Genomic DNA, 20724 nt, shown 5'->3' on the forward strand with positions numbered 1-20724 from the left:
ATATTATTTTAATTTGTTAACTAATTTAATATGTCTTTACCTGTAAAATATATAATTACAGTTGCCTTAGTATTTTTAATTTGTACGTGTTCATTTTTGTTCCAATGAGCAGTAGGCAATTCTAGTGGTTTTGCCGTGTCCTGAGCTCATATTTGTGATATGTCACTTTAGCCACTATCACCATTCTAGCCTAAAGCACGTTTCTCACAGTTGGACCACTAATACAATCTAGCTTAGGTAGATTTATGAATGCATATAAAGGAGATAAAATGTTTGGTATAAAAACTTCACTATCTATTTTGTAGCGAAAACAAATGACCTGTAATATACTGTTTTTGAGACGGTACACTAAAAATAAAGATAGATAAAGTAAATGAATTTTCCACTATCTGTCTAAGGTCACAATGTAAAATTTAGTTTTGACGATTATAGTCCATAAAATCTTATTTTCATATAACTTTACGTGAATATTAGATTTTCAATGAATAATCGAAATGAATTATCAAAAAAGAATCACTCCTAAATCTAGTATTACATATTGATGTACATCGAAGATTGAATGATCCGATCCACTTTAAGAACACTTGTCTTACATAAGCTATATATGTGTGTATTGTTCATATTAGTGCTCACTATTAAAAGAAAATGACACATGTTTATCCACCATACCGGATATTCACCGTATATCCACCGTAGTAAAAAACCTCTCTCAAAACAGAATTGTACATAACTCAGCCGTACGAAGTATACAGCTTGTTTCTTAACCTCATTCGAATTGCAAAATCCAAACACTAAACAATCGTCACAGATAATATTAAAAACTGACAAAATATTTATTTATAAATAAAATAAAATTAATTAATGACGTCAAGAATTATTTAACAACGCATACTTGTACGTACTCGTATAGCTTGTTTCTTAAGCTCCTTCGAATTTCAAAATCCAAACACTAAACAAACGTCATAAATGACTGTATGAACTGTCAAAATATTTATTTATAAATAAAATAAAATAAATTAATGACGTCAAGAATTATTTATACAATTTTATGTAATTAACATAAGCCACTCAATTACATTAGAACCTAATTAAACAGTGATTATTCGGTTTGTCAGCTAATATTTTTACTGATGCTCTTTAAACAGGCGGCTTTAATTAATTCGTTAATTATTCGGTAATCAGTGAAAATTCGGTTGTTAATTAAATTCCCTTTTTGATATATTTGCATTGTGCTAATTGATTGTTAAACTTTTACGCGGTGAAAGTTTAACGTGTTCTATTGACGCAACTGTGTAATCGTTAGGGTGATATTAATGTCTACAATAATATATTTCACGGCTTTGCACGGATGTCCATTTTTATCTATTATTTATTTTTGTCGTTTTTTTGTTATACTTTTTAAACGTATCACTTTATATCTCAAAGGGTTTCCGATAAAAACTGCCTGAGGCTTGATTTTTTTTAACATGTTTAACGATTGTCATTCTGTATGTTTCAACTTATTTACACAAAATACCGCAGTATATGACATACCTTAATCATCCTCTTGTATCACTCTGTATATTAGTGAAAATCACATGAAAATCCGCTCAGAAGTTTTGGAGTTTATCGTGAACGTAGAAACAGACAAAATTGGCCAGGGAGTTTTTTTTTCTATATAATTTGTAGTAATTATACAACTATTTAAACAGTAAACTATTTAAACAGTAAAGAGTCGAGATGGCCCAGTGGTTAGAACGCGTGCATCTTAACCGATGATTTCGGGTTCAAACCCAGGCAAGCACCGCTGATTCATGTGCTTAATTTGTCCTTATAATTCATCTCTTGCTCAGCGGTGAAGGAAAACATCGTGAGGAAACGTGCATGTGACAAATTTCATAGATATTCTGCCACATGTGTATTCCACCAATCCGCATTGGAACAGCGTGGTGGAATATGTTCCAAACCTTCTCCTCAAATGGAGAGGAGGCCTTTAGCCCAGCAGTGGGAATTTACAGGCTGTTGTTGTTGTTGTTGTTAAACAGTAAAATTAAAAAGTAACAGATTTTAAAGGTCTCGCTTTTGAACTAAGACCTCCTTCATTTTGCCGTATGTCATGGATTTATATACATACTTTGCCCAATTTTCGTCTGAGCTATGCAGTGTTCTTTAAATAATTTCATGCAGCGCCGAGCACTACAAGTATTATAAACACAAATTAACTAAATTTATATTCAGAGATTCTTGACCGGGTTTGTACTCGCAATGTAATGTTTCATTGTACTTTTATCAAGTTCGATAATATTAAGATAAGACTAGGATAATAAATTTATTTTGGCTTTCAAATATCACAATATTTTCATATATATACCAAAAATGTTCTCGCAGGTTGGAACATTTTATTACGAAAAAGTTATTTTACTAAAATATATTGTACTACTGTTTTAATCCATCACAGTTACCTCACGGCAAACGATCTTTCAAGACCGACTATATCTCACCGGACACCTTTTTAATATCTCTAAAACAACGAACATTAGAAAAATGTAAAGGAATTTTTGCCTCGGGAAAACTTTCGAAATTTTTACAATGCCAATTTTCTTGAATGACACATATTTCAATCAAAATTAGGAATTTCTCTTTGCGGACTTTTTTCATATGCGGGTTTTTAAATAGGTATCGAAATGCTAAGAGATCACCATCGTTCAGAGACACCGTAAGAAATATTAACCATTGAAATAAAACTAGTTATAACGGACGGACGGAACGGAACTAGTTTTGTTTCAATGTGTAATAATCGCGAAAATTTAAGACACACAGAAGCACAGAGGCCAACTACAATTAAAATTCTTTCTATATTTTCTATAATTGAATTAAACTTATTTAAGTTGACTCTCACGCACACTTTTAAATCCTCTATATACGAGATTAGTCAATCGTGACTTTGCTCACGTTTTAGAGGTAGCTATTGGGCATAAAAAATAATATTAGTCCATATTTATTTTAATTTACGCGAAAAACAGTTCAATAGTTTGGCTGTCAACGAGCAAGAAACCGGCAGATATACAGAGTTACTCAGTTATAGTAATATAAATAATTTATAAAATATTAAACCAATTTCAAAATTAAAATGAAATTAGATTTAAAGCATATTATTCTATACAAGATTTTATAGATGATAAAAAAGCGTGAAGTTAATGCCTGTTGACTTCCAAGCAGGATATATTAATTTAAATAATTATATTAACTGACATGACTTTGTATTTTTTAAATGTTGAAAAGTACTACTGAGTTTCTTGTCGGTTATTCTCGGTAGAATCTAATTTCCAAACCGGTGGTAGCTTTACTTAATTGTAAAATGACGAGTCAAAAGTGCTCGTAAAAGCTTGAATGAAGTTTATTTTGATTTTGATTTTAGAATCAACTATTGAAGTGAAAATAAAAAATATAGATATATTGAAACTACCACACCGATTGTAATGAAACGTACACTGTTCTCTAAGTTGTAGTTTACTAGAATTTACTAAAAATAACTAGATTAAAAATGATCTTAATACAACTTTTTGTTTCGAGAAATTCATGCACAATCATACATACACTTACGAAATTAATCACACGTACTTGAAAGCCTAAATGGATCATCAAATTGAAATATAATTAAATTGTAATAATGTTACATACAGACATACATGTAGTGAATTTAAAATTTACGTTAATATATATACTTTAGACGTTTGAATTTAACAAAAAAAATATTATTGTAGCTTAAGTTACTGCTTATTATATCAATTGTCTACCAGTTAAAGTCCCTCCAAAATCGGTCCAGCCGTTCCAGAGATTAGCCGGAACATACAGGACAAAAAATTGTAAAAAATGTTATTTTGGTGTGTACATACTATTTTAATATTACAAACAGACACTCCAATTTTATTATATGTATAGGTATGATATCCTGCTTGAAAGTTAACAAATAATATTTGAACGCTTTTTAATTATTAATATAATTTTGTAATAAATACGCTTTATTTGCTCACAACTTAACATAAGATTTTAATGTATTAATTGGCAAAGTTGTTGCACAATTTTATTATAGAAATGAATACTTTGCCTCAGGAAGGATTTATTCATATCGCAGACTCGGAAACTTAGTGTCCCCGTGCTGTCCCGAAACTTTGAAGGTTCACAGTTGTTGGTGTATATGTATGATGTATATAACATATCGGTTCCTTGGGAGTTTCCCAAGGATGCGTAAAATATATATAAAAATATACTTATATCATGTAAAAAGCGAGAAAGAGGCAATCGATATATGCTTCTATATATAACTGTGTTTACAAATTATTTATTAGCTGAGATGGTACAGTGGTGGAACGCGTGCATCTTAACCGATGATGTCGGGTTCAAACCCAGGCAAGCACCACTATATATATATATGTGCTTAATTTGTGTTTATAATTCATCTCGTGCTCAGCGGTGAAGGAAAACATCGTGAGGAAAAGTGCATGTGACAAATTTCATAGATATTCTGCCACATGTGTATTCCACCAATCCGCATTGGAACAGCGTGGTGGAATATGTTCCAAACCTTCTCCTCAAATGGAGAGGAGGCCTTTAGCCCAGCAGTGGGAATTTACAGGCTGTTGTTTTTGTTAAACAGTAAAATTAAAAAGTAACAGATTTTAAAGGTCTCGCTTTTGAACTAAGACCTCCTTCATTTTGCCGTATGTCATGGATTTATATACATACTTTGCCCAATTTTCGTCTGAGCTATGCAGTGTTCTTTAAATAATTTCATGCAGCGCCGAGCACTACAAGTATTATAAACACAAATTAACTAAATTTATATTCAGAGGTTCTTGACCGGGTTTGTACTCGCAATGTAATGTTTCACTGTACTTTTATCAACTTCGATAATATTAAGATAAGACTAGGATAATAAATTTATTTTGGCTTTCAAATATCACAATATTTTCATATATATACCAAAAATGTTCTCGCAGGTTGGAACATTTTATTACGAAAAAGTTATTTTACTAAAATATTTTGTACTACTGTTTTAATCCATCACAGTTACCTCACGGCAAACGATCTTTCAAGACCGACTATATCTCACCGGACACCTTTTTAATATCTCTAAAACAACGAACAACAAGGAAACATCGTGAGGAAACCTGCATGTGTCTAATTTCATCGAAATTCTGCCACATGTGCTTTTCACCAACCCGTAGTGGAAGAGCGTGGTGGAATATGTTCCAAACCCACTCCTTAATGGGAGAGGAGGCCTTAGCCCAGCAGTGTGTAATTTACGGGCTGATACTTTACTTTACTACAAATTATTCGAACAAATACAATTTTCATTTGGAAAATAAAAGCGATTTTAGTTAACCGAAAACTTCATGAACAATTTATACGCTACCTAACGACTCGATTTCGCACGGGTGCAATGCTGATACTACCACAAAAATGTGTTTATTTATGACATCACTTTAAAACCTTCAAATCATCAGTGTTTCTCTACTACATTGACGACCTCCGTGGTCGAGTGGTGTACACCCATTCGATTCCCGGCCGAGTCGATGTAGATTATCATTAGTTTTCTATATTGTCTTGGGTCTGGGTGTTTGTGGTATCGTCGTTACGTCTGATTTACCATAACACAAGTGCTTTAGCTACTTACATTGGGATCAGAGTAATGTATGTTATATTGTCTCATATTTATTAATTTATATTTATTATTATTATAATTGTGCATGTATTACACATAAACCTTCCTCTTGAATTAATTTATCTAATAATCTTTTAAAGATCTAAGCATACATAGGTACAGACAGCAGTAAGCAAGCAGCAGTAAGCAGTAAGTAATAGGTAAGACTTATATTATGTAATAATAATGATAATGATCAGAATAATAATAATAATAATGGTCAGAGCGCCGCACGATACTTGTTGACATCACCATCCCTCATGACGAGAATCTCGTGAAGGCTGAGAAAGATAAACAAATAAAATATCTTGACTTAGCTCACGAGGTTGTCGACATGTGGGATGTGGATACAGCAGTTATTGTGCCGATAGTTGTTTCAGCGAATGGCCTAATGGCCAAGAACCTCGACCAACACCTTAAGAGGCTCTCGTCAGGTAGCTGGGTCAAGGGCCTGATGCAGAAGGCAGTACTCCTCGGCACGGCTCGTATTGTAAGGAAGTTCCTCTCTTTGGAGCCCTGACCACCGGTGGCTTGGACCCTGTTCCCGCCACTGGTTGGCCTCTGTATTTTATATTTTTAAATATATTTTATATGTTTGTATTTTATATTTAAAAATGTAATATTATATGAGTGAAAATAAATAAAAATTATATGATAATGATACTCCAAGTCAGTGTGAATCAGACCTGCGACATTCGTGAACCTTGACGAGCTTAGGAGCAATAAAGGTTTTTTTTATATTATCCGGGTAGTCTCCACTCCACCTGATGGTATGTGGAAGTCGTCCAAACACGACGACGACTGGTACGATCAGCAAGATAGATTTTTAATAACGTTTAAATTATGATAACCATTTTAAGTTGAGCTATGTAACGGCGTATAGTATCCAGATCTGAGTTTGTATCACAGAGCGCTAAATGGACGTCAAGTGCGCTCAAATTGTCTCGGGGCACATTTGCAGCGGCATTGTTCCGTGATAAATTGTTTGCACCATTTGCAACGATACGTGTAGTCGTTGAGCGCGTATTACAACGATACGCGCCATTGATTGATCACGACTCACGTTGCTGTCTGTCCATCCGTTTTATACTATGTACGCGTGTGTTTTTTTGTAAAATATCATAATGAATATTACAGTTTTCGCAGCGTTGTATAGTTGTAGGAATGTGTGGTGAATTTCGTATTAATGATTTGGTTTAAGTTTATCTGCTATAGGTATATATTTTTGTCGTGTTTTGCCTGAATGTTTTTATCAATTAAATTTATTATTAGGTGGACCAAGGTTGATCAGGGTTCGATTCTTTGGTTTAAATTATTTTTATTAAAATTTTGAACGATTTCTTAATTACTTTAGTATTTTTGTTTATAAAAATTTAAATGAAAGAACTTTTATGTTTTTGTTAAGTATGTGAATTCTTATTGAAACATATTAAGCATGTTTCAATAAATTTACTCGAGTATTTAAAAATTCTCATTGCATTTTATGTGGAATTAATTAATTAAGGGATTTTAAATTTCAAAAGATTAAGTTGATCATTAACATTAAGTAAACTTAGTACTTAAAAAAAAATGCATATTACAATTTAACGTACCAAAAAGGTTTAGTTGGATATGTATGAAGTCGGGCGGAGAGTTAGTGTATAATAAATTATATTAGCGCTCGAAATATAATATTATGTTAAGCGCTAAAACAATTTTAAACAGTCTGCAATGACAGCGTTCTGTAATCACGTTTAACTGTCCAGTTCATGTGTTTCGCGTGATATACGGCCTCACTTATAAACCTTGTTTAGCGGATGTTTAGTTAAATGATTCCTCTCTTTCTATCATTATTGATTTTATATATGAAAGAAGAAGACAGCTATTCTTAACTGGTCACCCATAAATTTATTGTAAGCCCATTGATGTTTTAATAAAATGATGTTCTAAATTTAAATTATTGACAGAATCATGATGTATTCGCTGTTCGTTAGCAAGTTGATCGGATTTTGTTTTAATTATTTCAAATAACTTCTCCATCAATGCCCGAAGTCGATTACCATTTTGACAAATATGCTTTTATAGTCTGTCGTGTTCGAAATATGAACATAATTAGTTTAATTCACAAATGTTTTAATTTTGTACTTCGCCTGTATAAATTATATGTATATAGGTATAGTTAAGAAGCTTATTTTTGTCTTAAGGGGTAGAATTGAAGCTGTTAGATAAGATTAACATTGGCGCTGTGTTTATGTATTGGTACAAATATTAACCATTCCTTATATCGCCAATGTCCAGCCAACCTCAAAATCTAAAGTGATATGTCCCTTTTGCTTATGGTTTCACTGGTTCAATCGTACCCTCAAATCGCAACAGAACAATACTAGTATTACTGTTTGGTAGCGGAATATACGTATAGAGCTGGACTTGCACAAAACCCACTAAGGTTGTGTCGGTAGGTGTGTTTGTTATAGGTTTAAGATACCTAATCGAATTTGTGACATTGATTTAATCACCAATGTGAGTTTTTTTAACCGACTTCAAAAAAAGGAGGAGGTTCTCAATTCGTCGGGGCCTTTTTTTTATTTTTTTTTTTTTATTTTTTATGTATGTTACCGAATTACTCGAAGATGGCTGGGCCGATTTTGACAATTCTTTTTTTGTTTGAAAGGGCATGTTTTACAGGTGGTCCCATTGTCAGGAGATCAGGATCTGATGATGGGATCCTGGAGAAATCGAGGGAACTCCTCAAAATTTATAGGCACACCTATAGTGATTTTGGTTTTATTCAAAGTGCCTTGGTCATATGCTCATGAAAAGTGACATTTGATGAAGTGGAACTGATGATGAAGACCACAACTGGTAATTAGAACCTATTAGTACCTAAGTAACTATTTTACGGGTTTAGTTCTATTTCTTTAAGATAGTCGCCAAGCAATTGATGTTAGTAAACATGCCTATGATGAAGTCTAGCTGATGGTGGACTGCCAGGAGAATTCCTCAATGTTTAACGGCATTGCATCGGGAAAAATGGTATTGTCTAATTGGCGATGAGCAGTTAACATTAGGCTATTGTAACTTAGGTAACGCTTAATTTGAGTTGCAGTCCACATCGTATTGAAACGGCGTTGAGTTATGTTTAGAGTCGAAAGCCGAAATGTACTGAGTATAATAAAGTGAATGACAAACACTACCAATTGTAATTATAATTAACAAAACAACACTGAAAAGCATTAAATAAAATTTTTATAAATAAAAAAAAACCGCCTTCAAAAATGAACTAAAAAGAAAAAATAATCAGTTACATCCATATCCAATTAACGATTTTTTAATCACCTTTTGAAGTCGGTGCCAATAAAAAGATTTAGTTTTTGTATGTATGTATTATGTATTATGTACCTATATTAGCAATGTTGGCACCGACTTTGAGAGGTGATTAAAAAATCGTTAATTGGATATGGATGTAACTGATTATTTTTTTCTTTTTAGTTCATTTTTGAAGGCGGTTTTTTTTTATTTATAAAAATTTTTTTATAACAAAAAAATCGGCAACCAAATTGGTAAGTCATCACCAATATCCAACAAAACCAAAACTATATTGGATGCGTCAATTTAAACCATTCCTAATATGGCCAATGCGCCAGCAAATGTGGTAGCTAAGATCAAAAGGTAGCTTCAACTCCAAGGAAGACATGAGGATGCTATTTTTTTGATACGTGACAACCAACCCCTAAAACACGAGCGAAGCCGCGGGCAACAACTAGTTTATTATAACTAAACAAATCAAACCAATGTTCCATACATACTTTGAAGATTTTTTTAAAACTGAACCGCTAGTTTCCTTTTGATTTTTGTTTAAGAAATAAAAACTATTTTCATTTTAATTGCTGTCAACGTGAAATAGTCTAAGTAGTTTTGATATATTTAAATAAGAAGTGAAAGTACATGAGTAATTTGGAATTCAAGCCGTTAGCTTAGATTTGTACTTGTTAAGTTTAAGTAATTTGTTGTTTAGTTTAAGTGATTAAGGTTATCTAAATAGTACTTTTAATAATTTAATTAAGTTAACGACAAATTAGTTTACAATAAAAAAATTATGTATTAATGTATTAAATATTCTTTAAGACTAGAAAATAATAAGTATTTATTAGTTTCTAGTCTTCAAGAATATTTGACGACCTCCGTGGTCTAGTGGTGTGAACACCGGTTTTCATGGGTACGCCACTCCGAGGTCACGGGTTCAATTCCCGGCCAAGTCGATGTAAAAAATTCATTGGTTTTCTATGTTATCTTGGGTCTGGGTGTTTGTGGTACCGTGGTTACTTCTGATTTCCGTAACACAAGTGCTTTAGCTACTTACATTGGGATCAGAGTAATGTATGTGATGTTGTCTCATATATTATATTATTATTATATTATTAGCAATCGTCCAAAATAATGTCTATAAAGTATAATGGTACCAAATAAATTAAGAAGAAATTCATTATTATAGAGGAAAAATAATGTCTAAATTTATGACAGCAAATATAATATATTAAAACCACTATTGCTACATATTTCGTAGAGGAAAGATCATATAACCGTGAACCTAATTTGTAGTTGGTATGTAAACAATTTCTGCCATCACAGCAGTGTGAAGAACAATCCAGAACAGGGAATGGACTAGAAGAGACAAATGGGCAGGATTGATAAAATCAAAATCAAAATAAACTTTATTCAAGTAGGTTTTTACGAGCACTTTTGAATCATCATTTTACAATTAAGTGAAGCTACCTCCGGTATGGAAAGTAATTTATATCGAGAAGAACCGGCAAGAAACTCAGTAGTTACTCTTTTTAAAGAAACATTTTAAGAGGTGATCTCTTTAAGACTTGACTTTTAATGAAAATCATGAAAATTCAGTGAATACTCAAAATCTAAGATTATATCAATACAACGAATATTAAGAAAAGATTGTGGGTTTGGTACCAGGGAAACAGCATTGAATGTTAATATATTTCATTTGCTTTTAAAATTTATGAGTTATTTCGCAGTATCAGTACCAGGGAAATATGAAAATTTTGAATTATTTCAGGCTCAACTTGAGGTAACTTACATGTTACATGTGGAAATCGGTTGCACATGTAATCTTTAACCCACATGCAAGTGCCCTGGTGAAATGGACTCGAAATCGTTTCCTCAAATATAAGACATATATAAGGCAACAGATCTACATCATCTGTGAAACATTTAAGTGTTTTACTGTAACGGTTCATGAGATACAGCCTAGACAGACGGACGGACAGCATTAATCCGTTTAATTCTTTGGGTACGGAACCTTAAAAATATATTTAGAGGTTATTTGAGGTTAATATATATTTCCGCTTACCGTATCAACATTAATTCCTTAATATTTATAAGAAAATCAATATAAAAATGGCATAAGAGACAGCTTTAGAACGTAATAGTTATATAACGAGATTAATCTGCCACATATGTATATTACTAACATGAATGGAAACATCGCGGTGGTCTTCTAACTTTCTCCTCAAAGAAAATAGGAAGTTCGCGCCCAGCAGTGGGATATTATGAAGCTTATATTTTTATGTCATTTCTAAAGTTTATTATCTGTTTTATACGTGGCCTTGCTCAACACACTCCGTTTCGTGAAAAGCTTAAGCGAGTTTGAACGCAGCGGTTAGCTGCATCTACTAATTAGACGTTTGTAAGTATGATATACGGTGCAATTAATTTAGCCTTTTCAATTACTTTATTAATAACAGTAATAATTAATGAATAATGAATAAATATGAGACAACATCACATACATTACTCTGATCCTAATGTGAGTAGCTGAAGCACCAGTGTTATGGAAAATCAGAAGTAACGACGGTACCACAAACACCCAAACCTAAGACAAAATAGAAAACTAATGGTAATCTACATTGACTCGGCCGGGAATCGAACCCGGGACCTCGGAGTGGCGTACCCATGAAAACCGGTGTAGACACCACTCGGAGGTCGTCATTAATAGTTATGTATATCATTATTTTTAAATCATATATTACTAGTAGTCGCACGCGGCTTACCTCACACTTTATGGCGCTAACCGACACGTAATAGCTAAAAAAGTAGTCTATATCCCTCATTGGAGTTCAAGTTTGCTTCATACCAAATTTCATGAAATTCGGTTTAGCGGTTTGGTTGTGAAAGAGCGACAAACAAACAGAGTTACTTTCACATTTGTAATATTATGTATCGATAGTATAGATATTTACATTAAGGCGCTAATTATAAATATATGAAATGTATACCAGCTGTGGTAAGTTGCAGCATCCCCGTTGAATCACAATTCCGATCCTCTTGGGAAAATTTCATCAGCCTTTCTGTTAGCAGTGATAATAAATACTATAATGATAAAGATATACGATTAATTTTTAACGTTTTCTTCTTATGCCCAATGTATGTATCGTATTTTGTGAAAGTATTGTTAAATATTTTTACTAAGTTGCTTTAATAAATTATAATATCCATCGATATAAGTTAGGACTTTGGAAAAAATTGTATGGAACATTTACTGGTTAGGCTGTAAAGGGTTACAGAGGTCAGATTATAATCGCTCGATTTAAAAAGTAATCTATTACATCTTGATAACAGTAACCAGCTGACCTTTTACAATGTCAGGATAATACTAGGAATATAAATTAATTAGTCAATAAATCAGAAATATTAAAGAATAAGGAATTTTAATTAATTTTGGTTCAAACCCAGGCAAGCACCGCTATTTCATGTGCTTAATTTGACTTTATAATTTATCTCGTGCTCTGCGGTGATGGAAAACATCGTGAGGAAACCTGTATGTGACAAATTTCATAGAATTTCTGCCACATGTGTATTCCACCAACCCGCATTGGAACAGCGTGGTGGAATATGTTCCAAACCTTCTCCTCAAAGGGAGAGGAGGCCTTTAGCCCAGCAGTGGGAATTTGCAGGCTGTTGTTACTCATGTATACTTCATCGAAAATCATACAATTCCAAGGCAAAATTTGTCTTAATCGATTTCGAATATGTATCAGTAAAAGATGTTTTCGAATTTATAATATTAGTTAAGACTAGTACAGACTGTGCGATCCTGTGTCACCTACTGAAAAAACGGAGAGCGTACCGTTGATTTTTAATGGATGTTAGATTTAGCCCCACATATGCCCCCCCCCCACTTCATGGGGAAAACGCGTAAGGCAATTTTCTAGCGAGAAAAAAATAGACTAGTACTAGCAATGTTTCATTTAAAAATGGAATTAGAAATATCGATTTCTTAAATCTTTTTTTTTTAAATCTTCACGTTCGGATAGTTGTCACAGAATAAACAAAAATAAGTAAAATGTGATAAATATACCGCATGGTCTATAATATTTTTAATATAGAGAAATATAACGTCTGTTTCGAGACAACCTCTGGGAATAGTTATATGTTTGGGAAAAGTCAAATAAAATTATGTATATGAAAAATTCATACAAGACTAAGCCAGTACGAAATACTCGCGACGGAAATGAAAGTCTACATCAGTAACGCTTCACACAAACGTAACATATTAAATTCGACCTTGAAATTTCGCTTTCAAAAAACTTTCAAAATAGGTTAGGTATAAAGGTTTCACCCTCAAGGGCTTTGACTAGAAAAACTCGCGTCAATTTAAAAAAGCAAGACCACGGCAAACACTCGCTTCGTGTACAAATATTTAGTATTACGAATAGCGCCCTGCGGTTTATACCGTACTGTGGTTTCAAGATGACAGGTAACTTTTATTAAAATCAAAATTAAAAAACATCGTTATTATTTAATTTAAGTGTAGTTGGTTCCTACTTCTAGAGATGTAGGAACCAACAGGGTTTCTTTCTTTGTATGTAACCGTATAAAGAAATAAATAATACTGACTACTAAATTTTACTGATTTAGATCTATATTAATATTATAAATGAGAAACTAACTCATACGTTGGACTGACATATACTGTGAATTTGTTGTCATTTCACGACCAAGCCATCGAATTCGGTGATATTTTGTAAAAAGCAAGCTATAAGTCCAAGGGATATAGGCTACTTTTTTATACCTAACACTTAATGAACATCACTAAAAACGCTAGCAAAACTGCGGGGAAATATGATATTGTTGATCTAGTGATACCCTATACAACTGATGATTGATGATGACTGATTTGATGTAATGATCTGTCATTACATCAAATTCGGTGTTGGTTTACGATTTTAATAAATTTGTAAGGAGTTCGGAAGTTTTGAGTATCAGACGTTTTACGGTCGTGTTTATTTCATTTACTAGAGTGAAAAAATACGCGCACTTAATACACACTTGTAAGTTATAATATCTGACCGCCGTGCCAAAACTGTGGGAAAATTTAGGGAGGTACGCACTTAATACATTTAGCTGAGTAAACAGTTACAGTAACCACTAATGTATCTAAGTGTATATTATTACTATTAACCCAGCATCGCACGGTTATAATGCTGATACTAAATATACTGCTGTGTCTTGCAATGTTCACAGTTTTTCAGTAATTCTCTACTGCATTGTGCATGTTTTATACATTTAAGCCTTCCTCTCGAATCATTCTACCTATTAAAAAAACCGCATCAAAATCCCTTGCGTAGCTTTAAAGATTTAAGCATACAAAGGGATATAGGGCCAGAGATAGCAACTTTGTTCTACACTATGTAGTGATTAAATCATATTAATTAAAAGAAATGTAATGCAAAATTTATTAAAGAACAATAACTGTATCAAGTAAAAGTTCTAAAATATTTACAATAGCAATTGTTTGCAAACCTTGAAAAGTTTTTCGATTTACATTCACATTGAATGAACTATTTTTCGAAAGCCTGTTTAAAGAGTTAAATTAAAACTATAATTGTATTTGACTTTGAAATTTAAAATACTAAGAATCGAAGTAAAACATTCGTTGGCAAGCGATAGAAGTTCAAGTTCGTTTGACATTATCAAGATCAAAGATTAAATCATAATAGTGTTTCGTGTGGCCGAAATTTTCTTTTGAACGAAAATCAACCCTTTTTCGATATGTCTTGAATGAATCATGATGAAGAATTTTATTAATATATAAATAAAAAAATCATGTTACCAAACACATTAAATATTTAACAAGCATGCTAGTTTGCTGATAGTGTTATCGCAAAACATCACAACAATAATTAATTTAAAAATTGGCTTCAATTTTTCCTTTTCCCTTGCTTATCACGCTGGCAGGTTGATATGAACTCGTGTATCTCAGGCGACGGTCATGGATTCAAATCTAGATATAAACACAAATATGCACGTGCTTAATTGTTGATAAATACAACATCGTTCAGTTACTTCATGTAAAATCTGCTTCGCGTTTTGGAATAGGAATTTTTTATCTTCTCCAAAAGAAAATTCAAGAGTGAAACATTAACAAACTAGGACGATTTTTTATAGTTATTTCTGCGGTTCCTTAATATTGCCTTGGAAAACACGCAGAAAGAGTTGCCGTTGAATTCCTGATCTCTTCCTAGTCATGTCGAATTGACGTCATATCATTGTTGGTTAATCTTAATTAAAAATATCGAATGCAGTCATTACAATACAATTAATAAAAAATAAATATATACATATGTCGGTAAACATAAATGAAATTTACGTCTCATTACAAATTTCCCTGAAAATTTTAATTAAATAAAGAATACCGTGTATCATCAGTGTATAACAAAAACAATAGTTATTAATTAGAGAAAATGTATCATTAAAATTGAATGAGCGTTTCTACAATTACTGGTTGCTTGCATTAATCACAACAAAGCAATTACTGTTGCAGGAATATGTACATGTTATGGGACTATCGTGCAGGTATGCGTGAAAATATGACTATAATGTACTAGATATTGTCAGGCTGCTTCGATGAATTATGCACTAAATTAAAATTCACTAATGAGTTTTACATTTTTTATCTACGCTAATATTATAGAGACGAAGAGTTTGTTTGTTTAAGCGCCCTAATCTCAGGAACTAGAAGTCCGATTTGAATGTTTTTAATGATAGATAGCCCATTTATTGAGGACGGCTATAAGGGTACCATCATGTAACGACCAATGGGAGCGCGGTATCAATGAAATATATAACAACGTGGGAAAATTCATTTCTCATTTATAATGCTGTATATGTTTACATATAGTCTGATTAACAAATTATTTTGTAACGAAATATAGTTGCGGCAAACGAGGCTTAAAAAAAAAGATTTTAAATAACTTTAATTATATTTAAACTTATCACAAATGAACCCAATGAACGGTGATCGCACTTTAAGTTGGAAATATTGACATGTACATCTTAACCAATGATTGTGGGTTCAAACCAAGACATAACCGTAGTTTCATGTATGTAAATTTGGTCTACAAGCTTAAAGCTCAACTGGAGGGGTCATTAAAATATAATATAAAAAATTTCTTAAAATGGGCCATTGCTAATATTCTCAATAAAAAAGAAAAAATACCTAGCATTGTTCAAGTGATAGAAATCATTTATAATTGCGTAGTTAACTACAAGTTTGAGAATATTCTTTTAAGTTTTCATATCCGTCTGTCGGTAAAGAGAAATCGTAAATTGATCAAAGAATCCATTTCCATAAAAAAGGAAATGCTTAGTTCAACAAGACACTTGACAACTTTCATACTTTACCCGATCTCACTGTTGTAATGAAACGCATTAATGGTTTTATATATAACACACAACACATGTGTGGAATATATATGTCGTCAATTACGAATAATTATTAACTCCGATGATTTTGTTGTATCTGTGAGGTGTGAACGCCGTGACATAAAGAGTCACGTGATCGGAATCGTTTGAAGGGACCACTGTCACATTCTATTAATTATTTTCGAGAGCGACGAGTCGGAAGCTAAATATTATAAGGAGTAGAGATACAGTTCGAGCCTTCCAAACGGGACCGTTGGTTCACGCAACTGTGATAATTACTGCTAAAATGATATACTTACGAGAGTCGAGATTCCCCAGTGGTTAGACGCGTGCATCTTAACCGATGATTACGGGTTCAAACCCAGGCAAGCACCGCTGATTCATGTGCTTAATTTGTCTTTATAATTCATGTCGTGCTCAGCGGTGAAGGAAAACATCGTGAGAAAACCTGCATGTGACAAATTTCATAGAAATTCTGCCACCTGTGTATTCCACCGACCCGCATTGGAACAGCGTGGTGGAATATGTTCCAAACCTTCTCCTCAAAGGGAGAGGAGGCCTTTAGCCTAGCAGTGGGAATTTACAGGCTGTTGTTGTTGTTGTTGATATACTTACTATCATAATTGTCATACTGTATCTTTATAATAAATTGCCTGAGACCTACGCCTGAACCCTTTACCAGAAATCCTACTGATGACGAGCCTGCCACTGATCTATCGCAGTCACCGTCTTATATAATAAGGTAAATAGGTATCACGAATCGCCGCGTTTACTCAGAATACACAAATTTGTTTCATTATATTTCTTAAATTGCAATAAAAAATCCTTTTCAATTTTCTACACATCTGCGGATAGAGCTCTTCAAAATGAGACCATGACCAATATTTTATGTGCAGCTATCGTCATATAATGACTAGTAGAGTATACTATATATAAGATTATGTCCAGACTGATTTCGACAATGTCAGCTATACTAGCTAACAAAGCAGGACATATTATATTGCACAACTGTTTGCACAAATACAGGCGCATTATCTATTCCCTCACTTTCATAATCCAATGAGACGGTACTTGCTAATAGATCGAAATGAATTTTGCACAGAACCACTGACTTTCACATGCTCTCTGAGGCACGGAAATGTGCACTATACATTTTATTACTATTTTCTATACTAAGATCTGTACTGAATTGTTTTTCGATAGTAACCCCAAATAATATTTAATCGCGCTCGCCTGGGCTTTGAACTCTGGACCAGTTTTACGGCCATATGTCTAGCCACTAGACTAACGAGTCCTTCAACGATACACACATACATGTGATCTGAGAAATACGGGCTATTTTATAATATTAATATAGTGATAATTTAAAGAGCACAAAATAAATTAGAAGCAACATATAAATTGAAAGTCTACTTTATTTAATCAGGTTTTTAATCAATGTTTTCTTTCGATCCACGCATTCCTAACATTAAACCATCACGTATAAATATGAAATATTTTATTTGTTCTCTGTACTTGTCAATAGGTCAAGTTTAATTTTCTATTACAAATACTACCTTTGTAAATTACTAGTTCTCATAATACGAGTTTGATACACAGCCTACTCTAATTTCAATTGATTTATGCACTACATTCAAATATTAACAAGATGTTTCCGAAATTGAATTTCATATATAAATAGAACCTTATCGTAATAAGAAAAAAAAAGTAATGTAATAATTTTCTTCAATAATCATCTATCAATATTTTACAAAGTATTATGACAATAAGTTTAAAATCCGTTTATTTGTTCTTTCTTCTAATGTACATATAGACAATCTCATACACACAAGATAACATTATGCATGACGTTTTACAGTTTGGTTTCATTCATTTATCAACACATACATACAATAGAGTATTATAATATTTATGCACACACACATACAACTGAACCGGTTAACAAATTTGATTTCATTGTGTATCAATGTTAATTTAGAACGAAAACAGATCAAAACCAATGATTCCATATTATTAGTTTGACTGTATAATACTGCTAGTAACACTTTGACAAAAATAATATATTACGTGCTAGCTCAAATTTATAAAACTTTAATAATTTAAACTCAAAAATCAAACTCTATTTTATCCAAGAATTATAAATGGTATCCTATGTTCTTCAAAGGGACAGAAATTTCATCAAAATCGGTTCAGTGGTATAGAGGCGATTAAGTAACAGATAGAGCTACTTATGCATTTATAATAATAGTACAGATACCTGCTATATATCTTAACAAAATTAAATCTATTTAAAAAAAAATAGTTGTTCTATTTTTAAACCTTTTATATACCAGAATTAGTTTCACACGGTGTTATATTAGATTATTTTGTTTCTAATATAATACCATATCTCAGTAAAAACAAATCCTTGATATACAGAGACAGGAAACTAAATATTGTGTATTATTACATGTAAGGTAATAAGGATATTAGAATCCGTTATAATAATAATGATACCATTAATATATATTTAAAACGAGTATTTCGTGTTAACTGATAAGAATTTTTAAATTATATCTATGTGTATAAACATCTACACATATAAATAATTGAGTATATAGATAAGTTGTTGAGTATTTCTTATAATATTATCTATTTATATACTGTATTTAATTATGTTATTAATACAAACACACATTTAGTAAAATTTCTAATTTATAAATTATTAATATTTTTGAGAAAAAAATCCTATCATTATCATTGCTTTATAACATATTCTTATTGTATGTATTATTTATGTAACATTTGTTACAAAATATCAGAATCAACGTCTTGTGTAAACGGCTTCTTTGTTCTAAGCATTCCGAACCGATATCCAATAAGTGTAAATCAAAAATAATTTATTCACTTACCTATTTTCGCTGGATTACCGCAAACACCGATGATGAGTGTCAGAAATGTTACATATAATTTCCAATCCATACTTGCACTTTAAAATCACACTTAGAAAAAATGTAAATCGACACGCGTATCACATTCTACGAGTCAAGCTTCGTAGCGCGCTACGTTACGTAGACGTCCGTTCGACGCAACGGCGCCCAGACTACTGGCCTACGACGGTTACATTCGGTTGTTATTGATTCTTTTAAATGTTATTTTTGATGATTTAACATGTTATAAATATAATATGATCGATTAAATAAAACGTACGCAACGTTTTATTTAATCGATCATATATAATAATATTTATATTTATCGTATTAGATATGCTGATTTAACTATTTATTTAATGATATTTTATTAATTAATTTAGCAGATTATTTTCCATTAAATAAAATACGGAAAAACTAAAATTTTAAAAACATAATAAATATCACTTAGAACGATTCGAAATATTAATGATATTTGGTAATATAATTCTAAATATAATATCCATTCAGAGAAGATTAAATCGGGAGATTATTTTATTTTTAGAATGAGTTATAAATATTTATGGAATAAATTTGAAATTAATGAACGTCGGTAGATACTTCGTACTTATCAGTACAGAAAATACATTATCTTCTGCCAGTAGTGTCTTATGTATAAATATTTTTTATGTTTTATATAAATAGGCGGACGGCCACATTGACCACATATTATCACTTACTCTCAAGCCGGAACACAATAATACAAAGTATTCCTTTTTTGTGGTAGAATATCTGTACACCTGACTATTTCAAAAAGAAACGATTAAGTTATCCTTAATGTCTGTATATTTTAATTTTATTCGTCTGTATTTTATTTTTATACTGTTTTATGTGTAATTTATCCTTACTACTGTTTTTCTCTTTTTTTCTATTAGATAAGAATCATCTTCATTGTCTAACTTTATTACTCTTTAGCTTCTTTCTCACTTAGATGTATATGCATGTGGTGTTTGTCTACACAAGGTTACAAATTGTTAATATTTACATAGCGTTATTGTAATTGTAACGTATCAACCCATTTGAGTTGTAACTTGACGAACCTTAAATAAATAAATAAATAAAAATAAATAAATCTGATGAGTTAGTGGTAGGTCCATATTGAGCAAGCTTGTCTGGGAACCTACCTCTATGTTTTTCTAGTCTGTTGATCTTTTTATTTAGGTTATTGGTAGAGAAATAGAACAAGAAATAACTTTGTATGTTTGTGCATTAATATTATCGTTTTATGTAACCCTTATTTTACCCGTGTGATACTATATCAGAAATATTATGTTTGTTAAAATGTAAATAATGATTGTATACAAAGGAACAACAAAGTTGTAGTCGCTATAATTGTATAGTAATAAGTCAAACCAGCGAAGCTAATTAGTTCACTGATCACTGAACTGAAAC

At 32.0% G+C, this 20724-nt stretch overlaps 1 protein-coding gene across 1 annotated transcript in view; it reads right to left on the reverse strand.

Moving 5' to 3' along the window:
* Nucleotides 1-19453, reverse strand: part of LOC124529751 — a 116246-nt gene extending 96793 nt beyond the window's left edge. Inside the window, exon 1 of the mRNA XM_047103656.1 lies at nt 19276-19453. Coding sequence (XP_046959612.1) covers nt 19276-19345 — 70 coding nt within the window. The 5' untranslated portion in view covers nt 19346-19453. The remainder of the gene's footprint in view (nt 1-19275) is intronic.
* Nucleotides 19454-20724: the final 1271 nt, after the last annotated feature.

The sequence above is a fragment of the Vanessa cardui genome, chromosome 5 (assembly GCF_905220365.1).
Source record: "Vanessa cardui chromosome 5, ilVanCard2.1, whole genome shotgun sequence".
Taxonomy (NCBI): domain Eukaryota; kingdom Metazoa; phylum Arthropoda; class Insecta; order Lepidoptera; family Nymphalidae; genus Vanessa; species Vanessa cardui.